The sequence below is a fragment of the Urocitellus parryii genome, chromosome 3 (assembly GCF_045843805.1).
Source record: "Urocitellus parryii isolate mUroPar1 chromosome 3, mUroPar1.hap1, whole genome shotgun sequence".
NCBI classification, from domain to species: domain Eukaryota; kingdom Metazoa; phylum Chordata; class Mammalia; order Rodentia; family Sciuridae; genus Urocitellus; species Urocitellus parryii.
The window spans coordinates 173,968,665-173,990,237 of NC_135533.1; the positions used below are offsets into that span (position 1 = coordinate 173,968,665).

The 21,573-nt window shown below is 42.7% G+C and overlaps 1 protein-coding gene across 1 annotated transcript in view; it reads right to left on the reverse strand.

Moving 5' to 3' along the window:
• The window catches only part of Arhgef3 (Rho guanine nucleotide exchange factor 3), a 324,382-nt gene that overhangs the window by 256,016 nt on the left and 46,793 nt on the right, over nt 1-21,573 (reverse strand). Inside the window, exon 2 of the mRNA XM_026388621.2 lies at nt 21,452-21,544. Coding sequence (XP_026244406.1) covers nt 21,452-21,513 — 62 coding nt within the window. The 5' untranslated portion in view covers nt 21,514-21,544. The remainder of the gene's footprint in view (nt 1-21,451; nt 21,545-21,573) is intronic.

A 21,573-nucleotide genomic window follows, 5' to 3' on the forward strand; every position in this document is an offset into this window, starting at 1 on the left:
TCACCTTATCCCAGCATGGCTATTTCAGTGGGCAGCTGGTGTTGGAGGCCACGGATCAGGCGCAGCCTCATTTTTCCTGGTCATAGGACAAAGCTGAACTGGTCTGGCCCGTGGGAATTTCCCTTGCTCTACCAAGAACTCTGAAACATGTTAAGCAGGATAAATTCTTGGGGAGAAAGTTCTGTTGACCCACACATGCTTTCCTAGAACAGATCAAACTTGAACAAAACTAAATCCCTGTGCTTCTCAGCATGATTGACCCAAGAAGGTATCCCTGCTTTCTTCTGGGAACAGAGTCTGTGCTCCACTTCCTGGGGTTCCTTCCTCTTTTGGTTTCACGGAGGAATTTGGATGACCCCAACACCAGCACTGAACCAAACAGAAACACAGTGGATGGAAACAGAAGGAAAAAAACCTGCAATGGGTGCTCCGGTGATCACAGACAGGTCATTCCCTCTAGACCTCCAATTCCACATGTGTGAATCTCAAGGGCACAAGTAGGGCACCTCTCAAGTCCCTTGCAATCTGGTCTTTTCAATTCTGGCCCAAAATATGTTTAAAACTTTTCATTTTTTTTCTATTAGTAGCCAACATTTAAAAATCTGGCTCTCCTGGGAATTTAGAAATCTGATGTTAAGATTTTGATTTCTGGATTCTCTTGGGAAGCTGGCAGACTGGACCACAGTGAACCAGCATTCCCAAAAGGGAGTCAGAAACTGGGAAGGGGAATGAGTTCCTGAGAAAAGGAATGACAGGCCCAAGTCATCACCCCACTCTTCATCACTGGGATGGCCTCGTGGGCAATTACGTTTGAAATTCCTATTTGTTAAGTCTGGCTTTTTCTCCCCACCCCACCCCCTTTAACACACTGCTTAAATATTTTACTTTTCACTTCAGCTGGAACAGTCATGAATGAGCTCTGAAATGAAAATATTTGACGAATAACAGTACCAAAAGAAAAAAAAAATCCACAAAATGGGAGTCCACCAAGCTGCAATCTAGTGCCCCAGCCTGCCAGCAATTCTACCCTTGACCATCTCAGAGATGCAAAGCTGGCTAAAAGATCCCCCAGCAGCTCTGACCTCTGTGGGCTGTCTCCCAGGATCCCCCACCCCTCATTCCAGTTGCTAGCGGGAATCCAAGAATGCACTCGAGGCCAGAGGCAGGAGGTTTTCTGAGGAGGCGGGAGCCACATCTGCATTTTGTCAGCCTGCTGGATGGGCAGGGTAGGCAGGGAGGCTCTGAGTCTGCCAAGTCTCTGAAGATCAAAGGACAAGCAAGCCAACACTGCAGCAGGCAGCAACTGAGGGGGAGCATGGAGAAAAATCCAACAAGGGGCAGGAGGATAGCACTTTGCTCCCCATCTTTTAAAAGGAAGCACCAAGTGAGCCAAGAGCCCCATCGAACTGGCTAATAATAGACATGACTATATTATCACCAGCAGTGAACAGCTAACACTTGTGAGCTCTGTGTAGGCAGGCACTGGTGTTACTGCCATCGTCCCTATTTTATTTTTTATTTAATTTATTGTTGTTGTTGTAGATGGACATAATGCCTTTATTTTATTTATTTATTTTTATGTGGTGCTGAGGATCAAATGCAGTGCCTCACACATGCTAGGCGAACGCCACACCCACCCTGTCCCCTATCATCCCTATTTTAGAGGTAATAAAATTGAGGCAAGGCACAGCGTGATCACAAACTTGAACAAGGTCACACAGCAGCTGGGGGTGGAGCCATTCCCACAGGCAAGCACAACAGTTCATGTGCCTTTGACGGTCAGAATTCAGAGGTGATCCTTCCCATCCATATCTTCCCACGTTATTAAAAATCACACTGGGACCGACTCGTACTCTCCTCACGGTGTAATACCGAAGCACTCTGACATCAGAACACACAGGTCACTGTGCAGGGTTGTAAACCCAAAGTCACATACCCAAAGTCACATATGCTAGTCATGATTTAGAGAATTTTCAAGATTTTCTTTTAACGATTTACAACCTGCACCTACTCACAAGCTTCAGGTATGTAAAAATCGCTCATCTGGTCTTTGGCCCTATTCAATCAAGTGTCTGCATCCCCAGAGTCCTGACTCCAAGGACCTCCACCAACAAGAATAAAGGACCCCAGTGTTCACAGAAAAGGCCTCCACAATAGGGAGAGTGCTCTTAAAGAACAGATATCACCTGTTATAAAATACACTTTATTCCTAGGAAAAGACATTCAGGCCCTCAAGTTGTTGTCTGCTCCCACCCCTAATTGGTGGAAACACCACAGCATAGGTGCCATGGTGAGCATGCAACTGGCACGCATAAAACCAGAGCGCAGGCTGGGTGTGGTGGTGTGTGCCTGGAATCTGAGTAGTGCAGGAGGATAGCAAATTCAAAGCCAGCTTCAGCAACTTAGTGAACAATATAAAAAAGTAAACAATATGAAAAAGGACTGGGGATGTGGCTTAGTGGCTAAGTGCCCTTGGGTTCAATCCCCAGAGGTGGAACTGGACTCAGTTTTCATTTTTCATCTTTAATAAAGCAGGGGGCCAGCAACCCAAGGAAGAAACAAGCACAGGTGGGGAGAAGGTGAGTTTTCAGCCTAGGTCAAGCCACACAAGCTGAACCTGTGTGAACACGATGGTCTGAGCACCCAATCTAGAACACCAATCTCATTTTTTTCCTGCCCCAAAGGTGAACTCCCTACAGACTTCTCACAGGCGCACACTAAAGACATAATCCAACTTTCAAGTTGCTCTCGACCCACCTCCCAAAACACCAATACTGTTACACCTTGCTTAACCATGGGACATGTTCTGAAAAAAGTATCACTAGGCAATTTCACCATTGTGTGGAGCCGAAAAGGCTACGGCATCAAAGGCCAAACAATCTTGTGAAACTTCCACCATATTTGTAGCCTGTCATTGACTAAAACATCATCATGCAGTGTGTGACTGTATGCCTCTACTTTTGCCCCACCAGGGACGTGTGACAATGCTTGGAGTCATTTTTGTCTGTCACAGGTTGGCAGGAGGTACTACTGAAAGCTAGTGGTAGACACTACTAAATGACCTACAAGGCACAGGACACGCCCCACAGCAAAGAATTCTCCAACCCCAACTTTCTATACTGTTGAGGTGGGAAATTCCTGCCCTAAACCAAAGCAAGAATAAAAAGTATGGATTTGCTATCAGAAAGATAGGTGTCCCGACCACTAATTTACTGTGTGACCTAAGACTTTGGTCTCCTCGCTTATACAAGGAGATAATTGCTGCCAATCCCTACAGCTGTGCTGGGGAGTAATAAGGTCTGGTATTTCAAAGTGCTTTGTCAATGCAGGTCCAGTGCCACCTTCCCCTCCTCCTCAGAGCTGGCAGAGCCTCTGCGCTGCCAGAGGGTAAAGGAGAGGGTGGGAGAGAAGCAAGCAATGGGTCTAGTAAGTGGGGGGTGATGCTTTGGAGTAGCAGCATGGACTAGTCCTGGGTCCTGGCTGGAACCCACTAAGGATGCAGAGAGGGACACATACACTCTGAGGGGAGTTGATGAGCTAGCTACATCCCTGTTCCCATCAAGCCAAGCTAGGATGGCTGGGGTTGAGTCCAGCAGGAGTCTGCAGGGCAGGGCTTTGTTGAAAACCAAGAATTTCCCCCAATACAACATCAACACAACTACAGTAAAAACAACCATAACAAGGGCTGGGGCTGGGGTCAGCGGTAGAGCACTTGCCTGGCATGTGCGAGGTGCTGGGTTTGATCCTCGGCACCACATAAAAATAAATAAATAAAGGTATAAAAAAAAATCACAACAATCTTTAAAAAAAAAATAAATAACATGGACAGATGACCCTGGAGCACTTAGATCTGTGCTTGGCCAGGAACTCAGCTAGAACGGTTATCCACTCTTTACCACCTTCACAGGAGGCATGGAGAATGGTTATCTCCATTTTACAGCTGAAGCTGAAGTGATGGGTCCAAGGCCTCACAGCTCAGGCGGCACTGAGTTTCACACCCAAGACTTTGATGTAACTGTCCACAACCCCAACTACTGTACACCATCTTCCCAGACCACATCATGGCCACCACCACCCTCTCATCACTGCCTAGGCCCCCATATTCCAGAGGGAAGCAGGAAATCATGCTGAAAATATGGTATGATTTCAATGAAAATAATTAACGTGCATATTCATAGCAGGGCAAGAAGGAAATCTGCTATAATATTCAATGACTTTTATTGATGAGTAGCAGAATTAAAAAGAGATTATAAAATTTTCTTTCTTTAAACTACTCAAGGTTTTTATATAATAAACAAATTAATATTTAATAATATATAATTAAACTTTTAAAAGTAAAACTTTATGAAACTTATTTTAAATTTTTTAAGCATATGACTTTTTAGCAAAAGTCTACCAAACAAACTTAGACCACAAAATTATCTAGAGCATAGCTTGGCACATTATGGCCTGGGAGCCAAATCCGGCCCTCCTGTTTGTATAAATAAAGTTATTGTAACACAGACCACTCTTTGCTACAAATGCAGAGTTGAGTAATTGCATGTAGATGCAGGTATACTACACCCTCCTCCTAGTCTGGCCTAGAGATGGGCCTCTTGCTTTCCCATTTTAAAACTTCTCACAGTGGGTCTACTTGCTAGCAGCACCTCCTTTTACTCTTATAGGTATCAGGTTTTTGTTTTTGTTTGGGGTACTGGGGATTGAACCCAGGGGTGTTTTACCACTTAGTCATATCCCCAGCCCTTTTTATTTTTTATTTTGACATGAGGATCACTAAGTTGCTTAGGGCCTTGCTAATTTGTTGAGGCTGACCTCCACTGATGTCCACCATCCACCCTAGCTTATGTATTTCATGGGGCAGAACCTCTGAAATCACAGCATTTCCAAGAGATAAGAGGCAGACTGATGGCTTAAAACACCTTTGAAATGGTGAAGTTGTTTGCAAGCACAAAAAAATGACATCAAATCATGTGACATGTGCAAATGTTTTATTGTTCGAAAGGCCTCTCCAATGTGTAGCTACGTGATGGTGGAGCACTGACATCAGCTGAGACTGTGCTGAGCCCAGCTGTCAAACCAAATGCCCACTCATGCCTCACAGTCGGGTGGACAGTGTCCTTCACTCTTGCTCTGTAACTCCCTGGTCTATTCTTATCTTCCTTCTTCCCTGGTGTGGGGGAGGAGGCCATCTTTGGGGAGTGCAGCTGGCAGTTTTGATAAGCAGGTGTAGTTTGAAAATGACCTTGCCCATCAGCTGGTGGGAACCAAGTGGACAAGGAAGTCACTGTATCACTGCTCAGCGGATCCCAGCCCCCAGAAAAGGCACAGTGAGGGCTGCTGTGGGGAGGGAGGGCTGCTGTGGGGAGGGAGGGCGGGAAGCTTTCACATACACACACAGAGGGAAGCCCCCAGACAAAAGGAATCTACATAATGTCATTCAGGAGAGTAAAACTGTTTCCGAAGAGCTATAGGGAACACCTAAGGGTACGGATTGAACCCTTAGGTGACTGAAGTGATTGAAGCACTGCCCAAACTATAGAGGTACATGAAGGAGGCTGATTCTCAGAAAAATCAAGGGGAACGTCTGCATCCTACGCATGGAACTGGCAATTCCATGGGGACAGAGGTTGGGGGTGTGCACTCACTCAAAGCGACTACAGCTAGCCAGCCTGGGCTGTGTAAATGGCCGTCACTGTACCAGCCCCTGGAAGAAGTCCAACAGCCAGGACATGCTCTGGGAAGAGAGAGAATGTCCACTAACCCAGTTTTTTATTAAATGTGGGTTAACTGGCACCGTTCCTGCAGCTGAAGGGGCCAATTTAGAGCTTGAAAGGAGCACTTTTCAAAATAAAAAGGCTGAGCCTGCCAAGCCAGAGCTTTTTATTTTCTCACATCCTTTCGGTTGCTCAACTTGACCCACTGCTGGTTGACCTGACTCCTTGGTCCTCGGAGAAACAAACCCTTCCCTGCTCCCATCGGTTCCCGCAGTGCAACTGCTGAGACGTCCTGGTGGCACACGTTGGACTGGACTTCATCCCTCCTTTCCCATGGTGTGGTCATTGCTGCCCAAGGATGAATCAACCATGAAAGCCACACATTGTCCCCATGGACAAAAGGCTGGTTCCAGGAGAGTGGCCCATTCATGCTTCCCCAAGCGCCAACCAGGGGATGCTGCCGGGGAGCCATCAGTCTGCTCTTCCCAAAGCCCGTTACTAACACGGAGAAACAGGCTTGGGAAAAAGACTTCGGTGAGATGCAAAGAGCACAGGCAGCAGTGATAGCCAAGAAAACCAAGGCACAACTTGACTCAAAATGTTTACCAGCCAAAGAGAAAAACAGGTCAATTTGCTGGTGATAATAACAATGTCACATGTATTGCACATCAGCTGGGGCCCTGGGTTAAGAAAGGGTGGTGTGCACGTCACGTCATTTTCTCCTCAGAACTACTCATAAGGCAGGTCCTATTATTACTCTCATTTTGTATGTAAGGAAAGTACAGGACCCAGAGGTGAAGTGACTTACTTATCCATGGTCACACAACTGGTGAAGGGTTCAGTCAGGATTTGAACCAACAGAGCCTGGCTCCAGAGCCTGTGTTCTTAATACATACCATGAAATCACTAATTATAAAACTAATTTAGAATTCTAAAATTAAAGTTATGCTAAAATGTTAACGCTTGAGGAGAGGTTGTGATACTGTCCACTTACTTTCGTGTTTCACCTTCTCCCCTGAGAAATGCTATGACTTAATTTTCTGAATACAGTAACATGCCACACAAGGACATTTTGGTCAACACATATGTAATGGTGGCCCCATAAGGTCATCTTGCTCAGAGGATCACAAGTTCAACTTCAGCAACTTAGCGAGGCCCTAAGCAACTTAGTGAGGCCCTAAGCAACTTAGTGAGACACTGTCTCTAAATAAAAAATAAAAAAGGTCTGGGGATGTGGCTCAGTGGTTAAGTGCCCCGGGTTCAAGCCCTGATTCAAAAAAGAAAAATAAAAACCAATCACTTCACTCAATGACATACAGTTGTCTTAGTTTGTGTAAGTATACTCTATGATGTTCACACAAGGACAAAATCTGCTAACAAAGCAGTTCTCAGAATTTGTCCCTGTCATCAAGCAAGCATGACTGTATACAGACAGCATCTGCCACACAGTGTGCTGAGCATGAGGTGCGTACTAACTCATTTAATCCTCAGGGCCACCCTGTGAGGTCAGAGCTAATATGATCTCCTCTATAGATGAAGACACAAGGTTCATGGAGATTGATGTCCCTGTACAAGGTCAAAAAACAGGGCAAGAATGTGAACTCAAGAATGTCACATTCCAGCATCTATATTCTTTCAGTGCTCTCTTGCATAATTTCAAGATTTTACAAGATTAAAAAATAATCAAAAGTATTTTAAGTGAAAGGTATTATAACCAAATCCAGCAGTGAAGCCACTTAGTCTCCCTGGGGTGGCAGAGATCGAAGGGAGTGGCTAGCCCGCAATCAGGGACCATCCACCCAGCCTCCAGCCTGCATCAGCTGATGACCTTCCCAAAATCCTTCTCTTTCCAGACTTCCTTATTTGTAAAACAGGAACAAGAAGGCAGGTGAGGGGACCTGTACCTCAGTTAGACTATGGGTACTCCAGTGTCTGGAACAAGGGGCCCCTCTATGTAGTTGCCTCTCTTCCAATGGACCCTACTCTTCTCCCTTCCCATCACAAGTCTTCAGGAGCAGATTTCTAAATTGACCATGGATTTAGATCTGTACTCTCCTGATTACTTAAGTACAGCCTGAGAACAGGAAGAGGCAAGGAAGTCATTGTTTCCCCAGCCTCAGTGTGCTTCTGGGAGGAGAAGAGGCAGGAAGGGAGAGAAGGGACAAAAAAAGAGGCTGAGCAGGGGACAGTCTTTGAACAAATGCTACACATAAACATATGTGGACACTCACTGAGCTCAGCCCTTAGGTTGGCACCAGTACTTGTGGATTTATGTCTCAATAAAGATTTAAAGAAGAAAAGTATCTGAAGAGAAGACAAATCAAACCAGGAAAGATTTTACAAAATTAAAACTTTTCTTCTCTAAATGCTCTACATAAAATATTCAATATCCCATCAAAGACATCCTTTTAAAAATATCTGCCTTTTAAGTTCATTATGAAAAGGGGACAACACAGAATCACCAAAATCAATTCTGAAGTACGACTTGGAGGCCAGGAGAGAAGAACTCCTTTTATTACAGAACAAAAGCTCCAGGCACCTGGCTAATGTTTTACCTCTCACTCTTGTTTCTAAGCATAATTCAGTGGAGCAAATAAGATCTAGAACTTCAGGTAGGGACTTAAAATCTTGATTCTCTCACCTACTTGCTGGACTTTCACATTGGGTCAGGAATCGGCACCCGCTGGCCTCCCCTCTGGTCTGAGAAATAACAGTGAGGACCACAGACAAAAGGGGATGGCTGGCCCAGATGGCCTGTACACCTGGTGTTTGGGTCACAAATCATCTGATTCTGTCTGTAGGTATCAGCAGCTGACCTTCCCATGGAGGCCACCCTTCCTTGACTCTCAGTTCATCAGTCCTGATGAGGCTGACCTTTGTCTTCTACCCCCAAATTCCAGAATTCCAAAGCAGGAGGCCAATGCTACACAAACTTGAGTCCACTCAGCAAGTTCTGCTGGAACAAGTAAGAACAAGAAGTTCTCACTTTACACCAGTAGGAGAGGTCAGCCTGGAGCTTCTGGTTTGATAGGAGGAAGCCTTCTTGGTGAGGAAGCCAACACAGAAAAAAGCACAGCCATGCCTGAAGCCAGTCCCTCTCAGAGCTTCCACTTCTATGGCATGATATTCCCTGTTCTGCTTAATCCTGATTAAATTGTGTTCTCTCCTTTGTAACAACCGTGATCATAAAACCTAACTCATGGAACCACTGCAGAGAATCACAAAATCACACGGGCAGTGGAGGCCATCCATCCAGCAATATTTTGCACACACTAAGCATTCAATAAATGCTTGCTGGCCTAATGAATGATTTATTCATCCCTCTAGCTTCAACTTCCAGAACTGCAATAATGCTGTCCTACTGACATTGCTCTAAACCACCGGATACATGAACTGTGCCTTCATGGAGCATTAATTTAAATGATAAAAAATAGCTTAAGCCACCAGGTCTATAATCCCAGCAACCTGGGAGGCTGTGCCAGGAGGATCTCAAGTCTGAAGTCAGCCTCAGCAACTTATTGAGAACTTGTCTCAAAATAAACCCTAAAAAAAAAAAAAAGGCTGGGGATGTAGCTCAGCGATAGAACATCCACAAGTTCAGTCTCCAGTACCGAGAAAATAAGTAAATAAATAAAAAAGTAACTTAAAATACTTTTTTATTAAAAAAAACAGGTCCCAACAAATTTGGCTCACGCCAGGAATGAAAGAATGGATCAATATTAGGAAATCTGATGATATATAATACAAATGAACTAATTGGATTAAAAAGAAGAAAGGATAACAAAAACAGAGGTCTCCTTAGATGCAAATCTTATTAAACTCCAACATTCATTCCTGACTTAAAAAAAAAATTTAACAAGATAGAAACAAAAGGAAATTTCCTTAAGAGAGATGCAGCTCCCGCCAAAAGTCAGCTGGAGGTAGAAATGAGCTGGGATTCCACTATCATTAACATGATTCAGGAAGCAACTGCCAATCCAATTAGATAAGAAAAAGAAAAACAGGTCTTACCAATTGGAAAAGAAGCAGCAGCAAAATGTCATTAGCTTGCAGATGATATGATTATAACCCTGGGAAAAAAATCTTTCTCCACAAAAAATAATAATATTAAAATAAGATCTGAAAGACTATTAGAACAAACAGAATAATTGATAATATTTATCAAAATTAATAAAAGAAGTTATTGATCAATAGTTTTCCTATAAACAACAAAATAAACATGAATATTTGATGGTAAGCCAGATGCTTACCATTCTAAAACTGTGTTCCTCCTCAGGGGCCAACCACGAAGGAGGCCCAGGTAGGAGGGTTGCTTGAACACAGAGTTCAGGGCCAGCCTGGACAACACAGCCAGACCCTGCCTCAAAAAAAGTAATAAGTTAAATGAACTAATAAACGAAAAATAAAAATGAGCTCTGCTACATTTTTCTCATCTCTGATGTAAATTTTGGTGGAAAACTTGAAATATACACCACACCTAAACATAGATGCCATCAACCAGGTCTCCTGAGACTGCCCACTCCCCAGACACCTGAGGAAGCCCCCAAAGGTTCTTCTTTTTGCCAACACAGGAAGAGGAGACCCATTTTTCCAAGCATGACCCTTAGTAACAGAGCTAACTAGATTGATCTACACATGAAATAGCCCCATCATCACATATCTAAATTGGTCTGCCTGCTGCTTCACACACAGGCCAAGCCCCTTCTTGCCCTTGGGACTTCGTATATGCTATCCTTTCTCCCTGCCGTGAGTTTCATCATCAAGGCCACAGGGCTTGCTCTCTCAACATTTGGGTCTGTGTTCAAATGTTATTCTCCAAAAATAAAGCCTGCCTGTCTCCCTGCCTAACATTCTACTCTCTTATTCTTTAGCCTTTCACCCTACTTTATTTTCCTTCATGGCACATATCACCAGCTAATGTCACTATATAGACTTGTCTGTCCAGTTTGTCTCTCCCACCAGAAGGTAAGCTCCATTGGGTAGGGACCACTGTGTCTATTTCACACACTGCTATATCCCTTACCCCAAATACAGACCTCGATATACAAAAGGGATTCAATAAATGTTGAACAGATAGATGGACAGGTGGGTGGGTAGACACATTCCTTCAGCCTCCAGATACAATCTCAATCCTATCACCTAAATATTTTTCATTTATTTCTACCTCTCTTGATTGATATCCAAGCTATCTACCTACTCATTCTCAACAGGTATTTATTATCTCCATCATCTCTTCCCTGGTTGGCTATAATACCACTGACTCCTCTCAGTCCTGAGTTTGGCCTCCCTCCAAATCTTTTTCCCAATCTAGCCTGAGGCCTTTTCTCAAAATGCAGATTTAATAACACCACTCCTCTCTTTAAAATGCTTTAGGGTCCTCCTGGGACCCATAGGATGGAGTCTAAGCACTATTTTACCAAGAGTCATGGGATCCAACCCTCCCTCCCAAGAGCCACTCAGTCTTTCATTATACTTTATGATCCAGCCACACTGAGCTGCTGTCTCTTCTTCCATCTCTCTCTAGCCTCAGGCCTTTGTACATGTTAATCTTTCCACATGGCTTGCTCTTAACCTGGCTAGCCCTCTCATTCTCCTCCATTTTCTATTACCTTCCTGGGGAAAACTCTAGGTCCACCTCAAAGTCCTCACAGCTCCTCATGCTTTCTTGTCATGTATTCCACCTGGAGATGGCTCATTTAGGTCTGTGCCCTCCTAGACTGTAAGGTTCACAAGAGTTGGCTTGTGACATTCACATTTCCAGCACAATGTCTGGCACAGTGCAGATGCTCAAAATAAATTTCCTTGGCTTTAATTTAAACTGTGCCTTCTCCAAATCGGCAGAGGGTTCATTTATTTGTGTCACATTTGATGCTGCTTTTAGCACCTTATCTCACCATTCATATTCCCTTGAGACAACACGCACACATACGTGTACCTGTTCATACTCGCACACACACAAATCACTCTCCAAGGCTCCTCTTCTCCCATGACAGTCTAACCTTGAGATCTCATTTCCTGCCTAAACATCATAAACAGAGCACTGGCACCTCCCCCATCAAGAACATTCTACCCCAACTGGACCTGGGTCTATCAAGAAGGAGGGAACAGGGTTGGAATATAGCTCAGTGGTAGAAAACCTGTTTAGCAAGTGATAGCCCCTGGTTCAATCCCCAGCATCACCATTTAAAAAAGAAGAAGAAGAAAGAAGAAGAAGAAAGAAGAAAGAAGAAAGAAGAAAGAAGAAAGAAGAAAGAAGAAAGAAGAAGAAGAAGAAGAAGAAGAAGAAGAAGAAGAAGGAGGAGGAAAGATGTTGTTTTTTTTTTAATTAAAAAAAAGGAGGTTGTTCTCTGACATGTCTCCCTTTGCCACCTATAGGGCTGATATTAAATATATTCAATCTTACTTGAAAGTTAAAAAAAAAAAAAACAGAGCAGTGCCCAGATACGACTTTTTTGGCAGTTAAATATATATAAATAGGTAGACATAGATATATAGAGACATATATCTGTCCTGTGTCTACTGTGAGACACCATTTTTTAAAATTACAAATGCTTTTCTTTCCCAATCACTGTTAGAATGATTGACAACTGGTCAATACTTTATCAGATCTAAATACCAACTGGTGCCTTCACCCATCCAGTGGCTCTCAGCATCACCAGTCTGGGTCATCCTGACCTTGAAGGACCTGAAGTCACCAACGAGGCCCTGTCACTGGAGATACAGCCTCTAGGCCTCTCTTGAAGTTTATGGAAAGGGGGGACTGGGGGACCAAGGTAAAGGTGTTACCAGGACACACAAAGATGAAGGCAGAACGTGGGTCTCACATGAAGGGCCCAAATGAGGGAAGGCACTGCTCTGGATGGCAGACTGAAGAGTTGCCATATCCAAATGCCTCAGCCAGCACTGGGCCCAGAGGAGGGTGGCAGAAAGGGAAAGACCTATAAAAGGTATTTTGGAACAACTGAGGACATTTAAATATAGTGTGATATTAAATGGTATTATAAAATTATAGCAATTTCCAGAGGTGAATAACAATAAGTCATTATGTGGGGAAATGTCCTTATTTTTAGTAGATATAGTACAAATTATTTAGGGACAAAGTTTCAGGATGTTGGCAACTTGATTTTGGATTTTTGGGAGAGAGGGGAAGTGTATATGTGTACACACACACATACACTCACACACTCCTTCTCACACAGCTGAAAAGGCAGGGAGAAAACATAGATGAGACAAAATGTTATAATAAAACCTGGGTGAAGGAACTATAAAGATTTGCAGGATTCTTCTTTCAACTTTTTTACAGATTTGCAGATCATCCAAATACATAATTGAGAGCCCCCCCCCAAAAAAAAAACCATAGGCAAAAGCTTCTTTGATGATGCCTTATGATAAAAAGGTAAAGAATACAAAGTTAAGGGACTATTAGGTCTCTAACAACTGATTTCAGTTTGACCCATTTCAGAACTCAAAAACATATCTACTATTCATAAGCACAACGTTCTTTTACAGTACTGGGTACTTTTTTTTTTTTTTTGAACGTTCTACAACATCCTGGGAATGCCCATCCTCTGCCTAAAATGCTCCTCCATTCCCCAGATTTCACTGGAGAGATGAAATCCTCTGACCCCACTTTATGAGTTTTGGGGAATAGAGGGCAGATTATTAAAACTTACCCACAGGGCTGGTGAGGCCCAAAGAAAAATTTTAAACATATCCATAACTCCATCTCCATAACCTGCCAGAATATTCTACCCAAGTAACTACTAGGTTAGCAGCTGACTTTCCACCCATCAAAGCCTACATGCCACAGGCTTACTCATCTTCAGTTTGGTCTTGCACACTAGCCACTACATAAATATGTCTTGAATGAGAAGTTACACAGTCCTTTAAAAATACACATGGCCGAGTGCAGTGGTGCACACCTGTATTATGAGCGACTCTGCAGACTGAGGCAGAAAGACTGTAAGTTGAGGCCAGCCTTGGCAATTTAGCAAGATCTCTCAAAATAAAAAATAAAATGACAACAAACTCCTTTATCATGTATAACTAAGATGCACCAATAAAAAAATGTGGAAGGAAAAATAAAATAAAATGGGTTATGGATGGAGCTCAGTGGCAAACCACCCCTCCTGGGTTTAATCACCAGTACCACGAAATCATCTTCCTCATCATCCACGTGAAAATAACATAACAAAAACTGGATCAACACCAGTGAGAATTAAGTATAATAAAATTACCATGATTATAACAACATTAAAATCTAAAATGGTACCCCCAAAAAACCCACTAAGACTAAAAACAGTAGGTCTATCTTGTGGGGTGGGAAGACTCTCCTCATCTACCCTTAGCAGAATGTCCTAGGAAAAAAAACACCACTTAGTAAACATGCCTTAATAAATTGTACCTCGTCAGCACTTAGTAAACATGCCTTAATAAATTGTACCTCGTCAGGTCCAGGGCATAATCGGCAAGTGGGTTGAGCTGCCCCATGCCACCTCTGCCCAGCTCTCTGAGTCCAGTGCTTGGCTAGCGTAGGAAAAGCTAATACCTCCAGAGAACGTATTACACTCTTGCCTAGCTGGAATTTTCTATCAGATTCCCTGGGAGGGAAATTTTCATGACGTGCACACATGGCCTCCAGCCAGCCAGGAGAAGCATGAGGACAGATGCTGTTTCACGAGTGCTATCTGCAGCACCTGGGCCTGAACCTGGGCTTGTGAACTTCCTTTTTGCCAGATGAGAGTGGGCCAGAAAAAAATCTCTTAAAGCCAGCTTTTCCTGCCTGTTGCATTATACAACTGGCATTTCTTGAGCCATCTCAGAGTGTTGTGCTGTGCCCACTGAAACTGTCTCCAGTTTGTGTGTCTTTAGACATTCACCAAATATACGCTGGCCCACCACAGGCACTCAAAAAATATTTACTAAATGAATGAAATTTATAGAACCCTTTACAAATAAAGCACATGATGGTCCTGGCATAAAAACAGACACACAGACCAGTGGTACAGAAGAGAAGACACAGAGACAAACCCACACGTCTGAACCATAACAAAGTTGCCAAAACATACACTGGGAGAAAAGATAGCCCTTTTTAACAAATGGTGCTGGGAAAACTGGTTATTCATATGTAGAAAAATGAAACTAGACCCTTATCTCTCATACTGCACAAAAATCAACTCAAAATGGATCAAAGACCTAAGAATTAGACCAAAAATGATGCAACTCCTAGAAGAAAACATAGGGTCAACCCTCCAGCATACAGGCACAGGCAACGACTTTCTCAATAAAGCTCAGGAAATAATGCCAAGAGTTAATAAATAGGATGGCATCAAATTAAAAAGCTTCTGCACAACAAAGGAAACAATAAAGAGTATGAAGAGAGAATCTACAGAAAGGGAGAAAGTATTTGATAGCTAGCTACTCTTTTGACAGATGATTAATATCTCAAATATATAAAGAATTCAAAAAATCCCCTCCAAATCAAATAACCCTATTAATAAATGGGCAAATGAATTAAACAGACATTTCTCAAAGTAAATGCAAATGGCCAACAAACATATGAGAAAAAATGTTCAACATTATTGGCAATTAGGGAAATGCAAATCAAAACTACACTAAGATTTCATCTCACATCGGTCAGAAGAGCAGCCACCGTGATGAACAATAATAAATGTTGAAGAGTATGTGGAGGAAAAGGAGCACTTTTACACTGTGGGGAGATTGTAAATTAGTACAACCACACAGCAATCAGTATGGAGATTTCTCAAAAGACTGGGAATGGAACCACTGTGTGATCCAGCTATACCGCTCCTGGGTATTTAACCAAAAGAATTCAAGTCATCATATTATAATGATACATGCCTACCCATGTTTATAGTGGCTCAGTTCACAAGAGCCAAACTATGTAAACAAGCTATGTGTCCACCAATGGATGACTGGATAAAGAAACCCAGGTGTCGGTCTTGATCCTCCACTCCTTGGCTACAGGATTACAGTGTAGCCCTTCACTTCAATAAGCTGCTGCCTTCCCTTCTGTTCAGTATCTAGTTTCTCAAGGTCAGTTGCTGAATCTCTAGAGGGTGGAGGAAGTGGAGCAGGTCCCACACAGCCCTTTGGGCAGTGAACAAAGAACTAATAAAAATCAGTGACCAAAACAGCCCTGGTCTAACAACAAGATGAAAGCTGATAAGTGGATCAAGGAGAAGAGAGCAACTAACAGCAACCAGTGAAACCAATAAGTCCACAGGGATAGGCTCTGGAGCATGGAAACTGCCAAGATGTGATTGCTGAGGCCAGTCCCAATCCTAGATCAAAACTTTGTGGGGCCATCTTCGCACTACTGTTTCTGCACCAAGTCAACCCACCATAGCTGCTCAGGGTCCAAAATCTACTATGTGCTGGCCTGGGCCAGATGTCAGGCATCACTGTAACACATAAAGCTCTTCCTTCCAAGAGAGGAAAGTCTGGCAGAGCCAGCAAAGAGGAGATGCTCAAAACATACAGTGGGCCCTCCACATCATTGGGTTTCATAATGTGGATCAAAACTACTTCCCCATTGGGGACTGGGATTATTGCTCAGTGGTAGAGTGCTTGCCTAGCATGCGTGAAGCACTGGGTTTGATCCTCATCACCACATTAAAAAAAAAAAAAAAAAAAAAAAGGTATTGTGTCCATCTACAACTAAAAAATATTTTAAAAAAATACTTCCCCCCAAATTACATCTATACTGAACATGCACAGACTTCTTCTTGTCATTGGTCCTTGAACGAGTTCCATAATATCAGGTATTATGAATAATCTAGAGATGACCCAGGGTATAATGAAGGATATGCATAAGTTATATGCAACAAAGCTCCATTTTATATAAGGGACTTGAGAATCCTCAGATATCTACAGGGTCTGGGAACTAATCTTCCAGGGATGCTGAGGAATACATGAACCAGGGAGGATTTTTATTTTAGAGAAAGACACACACATGCATATAGTTTATAGGTGAAAGGCCCTGCAGGGAATGCTTGATCCCTTCCTGGAGTATTTTCCTATGTGCTGAGGCCTGCAGGGTAATGGGGTATTAACTGATGAATGAATTAATTAATGAATGAATGAATGGACTTAATCCTTACTGTTTTTCTAGCATGGTCAGAATCCATTTTACCACAGGTATATGAACAGGAAGGGCCTGGACTTTCAGAAATTCTGCTGCCTAACTCCATGACTACACCATGAGCAGAAAGAAACTTCCCTCCCCAGAGCTTTATCTTATAGAAATCCTATGTTCTTGGGCCTCTAAAGAGTGAGTTACCCACCCTAAAGTGAAGTAAGAAGAAATGATTGCTCAGTCAGTAAATGCTGTGAGAACAGGTCTCTCAACAATAAAATAGCTTGGTTAAAAGACAAAAGGCAAAATGTCCATAAATCTCAGGAGTGAAACTGCATCCCACAGAGGGAGATGCAGTGTGTGACAGGGTTTTCAGGGAGGTCCTGTCCTTGGGAAAGCGGGGGATTGGTCCCAGGTTGATCTGTGGCCCTACCAGCTGGTTGGCTTTGTCTTCACCTCAAGGATCCAGGGTCTCTCACTACTCCACTCTCTACACTCATCAGTCAAGAAAAAGTAATGAGCAACTACTATGTGCCAAGCTCTTGGTAAATAACAGTGAACAAAAGAGAGACCTGGCCCTATGCAGTTCCAGTACCTAAGAGAGACCCTAAAAAGACAAATGCAGGTAGGACAAGAGACTCTGTTACATTGATACTATTTCAGAAAATGTATGTCCATCAATTTCCTAATGGAAAAATCTTTCTGGTTCTTCACTCTACACAGAATTAAAAATAAACAACAACAACAAAAAATAATACTGCTTCCTTTATTGGGTGCTGACTATACGCCAGGTACTTTACTGTGATTGACTCAGAACATTTCTCAATAACTGAGTGCGGTAGATACATACTGTTACCATCCTCATTGACCTCTGGAGATTTGAGATTTTCCACTTAATCACTGCTCAGAAAGTGCATAACTGCCTCCCAAATCAGATTCTGAACTCCCTAAGAACACATATATTACCCATCTTTTTGACATAGCAGTATTCAGTAAATGCCCACTGAATGAATTATCAATTAATCAATCGATGGGCTGGTTTCCTCCCAAGTACTACTAGCTAACAAGCTCTAGCCATGAACCAAGAGGGATCATGACAATCCTATGAGAGGTAGCTTTGATGTTGTGCAAAGAGCCAGAGCCAGACCCCAGAGACCTGGGACCAATGCTTGTTCCTACAGCTTAAACTTGGCAATCACTTCCTCATATTCCACCTGTCTGCTTAAAATTGTAATGAAGAGTTACGTGCAATGATTCTGCAGTGACTCGAGGATCTCTTCCAGTCCCAAATTTTATGTCTCTGAAATATGTAAGAGGTAGGCTGAGAAAGCACAATCAGGGATCCCCATAAAAAAAGGACCCATTAGGACTGAGGGATGAACACTTCTTAGGGGAAATAAGACATCCTAACTAGCTCTCAGTCTTATGGGGTTAAAGCTACACTAGAAAATTAGGAGTTAAAAGTGTACCAGTTAGTCTAGCACAGTGGCCCCACACACCTGAAATCCCAGGTAGGCTGAGGCAGGAGAATCAAAAGTTTGAGACCAGCCTCAGCAAATAAAGGAGACCCTGTCTGAAAATAAAATAATAAAAATGACTGGGAATGTGGCTCAGTAGTAGAGCACTCCTGGGTTTAATCCCCAGTACAGAGGAAAAAAAAAAAAAGCGAGCCAGTCTTCAAGGCTATGGGAATGAAGTAACACACCTGGGAGATGGGAGGCTGGGAAAGTCAACTCAGCCTTCTGATACTATGTGGTCAGCAGAAATGCCAGCTAAACTCAGACAAAGCTGGGTCTACACTGTTCTGAAAATAAGATCAGATTTTCCCAGTGTTTTAGTCAGCTTTTTTGCTGCTGTGACTAAAAGATCTGACCAGAACAATTTTAGGAGGAAAATTGAGGGCTCACGGTTTCAGAGGTCTCAATCCATAGACAGCAGGCTCCATTCCTTGGGGCTCAAACTAAGGCAGAACATTGTGGTAGCAGAGTGTAGCAGAGTGAAGCAGCTTACATGGTGATCAGTAAGCAGAAAGAGAGATCTCCACTTGCTGGATACAAATACATACCCCAAAGCCACACCCAATTCCTGTCTCCTCCAGGCACACTCTTTGCCTTCAGTCATCACCCAGTTAATCCCATCAGGAATCAATTCACTCATTAGTTTAAGACCCTCACAACCTAATCATTTCTTCTCTGAACTTTCTTGCATTGTCCCACACATGATCTTGCAGACACCTCATATCCAAACCATAACACCCAGATAATAAAAATATATAAAATAGTCACTGAAGTAACCAGCAGTTCCCTTATTAGTATAGTATAAGGCACATACTAAGGTGGAGACTTGAGATGTAATGAGACACGTGATGCATGAAGACATATGATGAAAAAGAGTAGCAAGGCATGAGGGAAGTCCCACCCCTACATGTAATTATGTCTCAAGGCCTCTTCCTACTACCCTGAAGCTGCCCTAAAAGCTGTATGCTTTTGTTCTTTGCTGGAGCCGGCCTGGGAATCCTGTTCCCCATGTGCTGCCTCCCTTCTGCCTCAAGCAAACCCCCCTAATAAAGCCTTGCCTGGGCTTAAATTCTCTATGGGTTCAGTGTTCATCACTACAACTCTGGATCCAAGAACCTGAGATGGGTAACAGGAAAGCATTTGCAATTGCACTCTGCCTACAATTCCCTCCTTCCTTCTCTCACTCTTTTCTTTCCTTTTGTAATGCTAGGGATGGAATCCAAGACCTCGAATATGCTCTAGGCAAGGGCTCTATCACTGAGCCACATCCCCAGCTCTGCCTGCAATTTCTTGATCTTAGAATGAGATAAAAAGCTAAACACTTTAGGATAGGGTGATTAATTAGGTCTTTCAAGGGCAAGTAAAGCACTTGCTCTCCCTCCATAGCTCTGTGGGCATATCTGTCCTAATAAAGTACATTCACTCCCAAGACAAGTGTGCTCAACCTGGAAAATCCCTTCAAGAGAAACATCTAGTTAAGCATAAGTGAGACTGCCAATCCTAGCTGTGCCTAAGAGCAGAGGTGCTTAAGAGTAGAGGTGCTAATGGTATGCAAGAGCCCATGTCCTTGTGCTGGATGGGGACAAAGTCACTACTTTCAACTCCTACTCACTCTTGCTCCTCTGGGAATACTGCAGATATAGAATAACAGCTGAGTGTGTCCAGGGCAACTTCAAACACGGTCATGCCAACTCCAAAGCTATGTCCACAGGAGAGCTTACTACTCAGCAAGTGTGACTCTATTTGTCACCCAGTAAGAGACTCAATGGGTTGGTGTTTTCTGTTTTGTTTTGTTTCCTGCTGGGTTGGTTTTAAACAAATTCCTGTGTATCACCAAAAGGTCACAAAACAGGATAACACCATCACTCCTTACCTTCCAGGGCCAATGTGAGAATTAATGAGATAACCAGAGCAAGTGACCCACACACAGGTCGACACTGTAAATACTCAACTTTTTGCCAGTGACAGTCGTGGTAGTGGATAAAATCACCTGAAGTCAGGAAATCCAACAAGGGCTCTTCACAACCCCGCAGGGGGTTAAGAGAAGAGCCCTGCATTTGTGTACGTCAAAATGCATTCTACTGTCATGTGTAACTAATTAGAACAAATAAAAATAAAAACAATACTAAAAAAAAGAGAAAAGCAGATGCTCATGTGATGGACACTCTGGAGTAAATGGACAAATGTTTTTATTTATTTTTTTTTTTTATGTGGTGCTGAGGATCGAATCCGGTGCCTCACCTGTGCTAGACCACTGAGCCACAACCTCAGTCCTTCATTTTCACTTTTAACAAGGAATACATATCCATGCATTTCTTGTATTCAAAATTAAATTAAATCTATTTTTATTTTAAAAATTTATAAATTTAATACAAATTATAAAATTATGAATTTAATAAATTTTTATTTTTAAGGGAGAAAAAGAGAAGGCAGAAGGGGAAAAAAAGAGATATAGCTGTCAAGAAAGGACTCAGGGTCTGGGGCTGAGGATAGAGTACTTCATAGAGTGCTTGCCTCACTTGCACAAGGCCCTGGGTTCAATCCTGAGCATCAAAAAAAAGAAAAAGAAAAGAAAAGAAAGGACTCAGGGTCTGCCACTGCTTCCTTTTGGAGAACTGGCCACTCATAATTGTGTCACACACAATATAGACACAACATTCTGAGTATGTTTTACAGTATTTGGGAACTTCCCCAAGGAAAAAGAAGGGGAGGAAATTTATAACCTTGGAGACAAACCATAGTTCTGGAATGAAATATTTAATCTTATACTATACTGACTCTATTTATACCAATAAGACTTGGAAAAGTTCCCTCGTACTTAACAATGGCATCTCTTCTATGGTGTAAGAAATTGGAAATGTGAAAGGAGATGCATAAAATTCTGCTATCCCTTAATTATTTGTTTGCTTGCTTGTTTATTTGTGTGTGTGGTGACACTAGGGATTGAACCCAGCCCTTATGCATGCTGTGTAAGCACTCTACCACTGAGCCTCTCCCTGAGCCCCATGCGCTTCAAATTCTTCATGACTTCTATTGACTTATACAAGCTTAAAGCAAGTTTTGTTCTACATTGATTGCTGCTTGCAAACATTTTTACATTTTGAATTTTGAAATCTATTTACCTTTCCTTGTTCTCTTCCATTCCTCTACAGATGCGCTGGTTCATAGCTGTGGAACTGTCCATAGACTCGGTGTGGCAGGCCCAGGTTTTCTTTCTTAGAAAAGCAAAATAACCATTTATGGG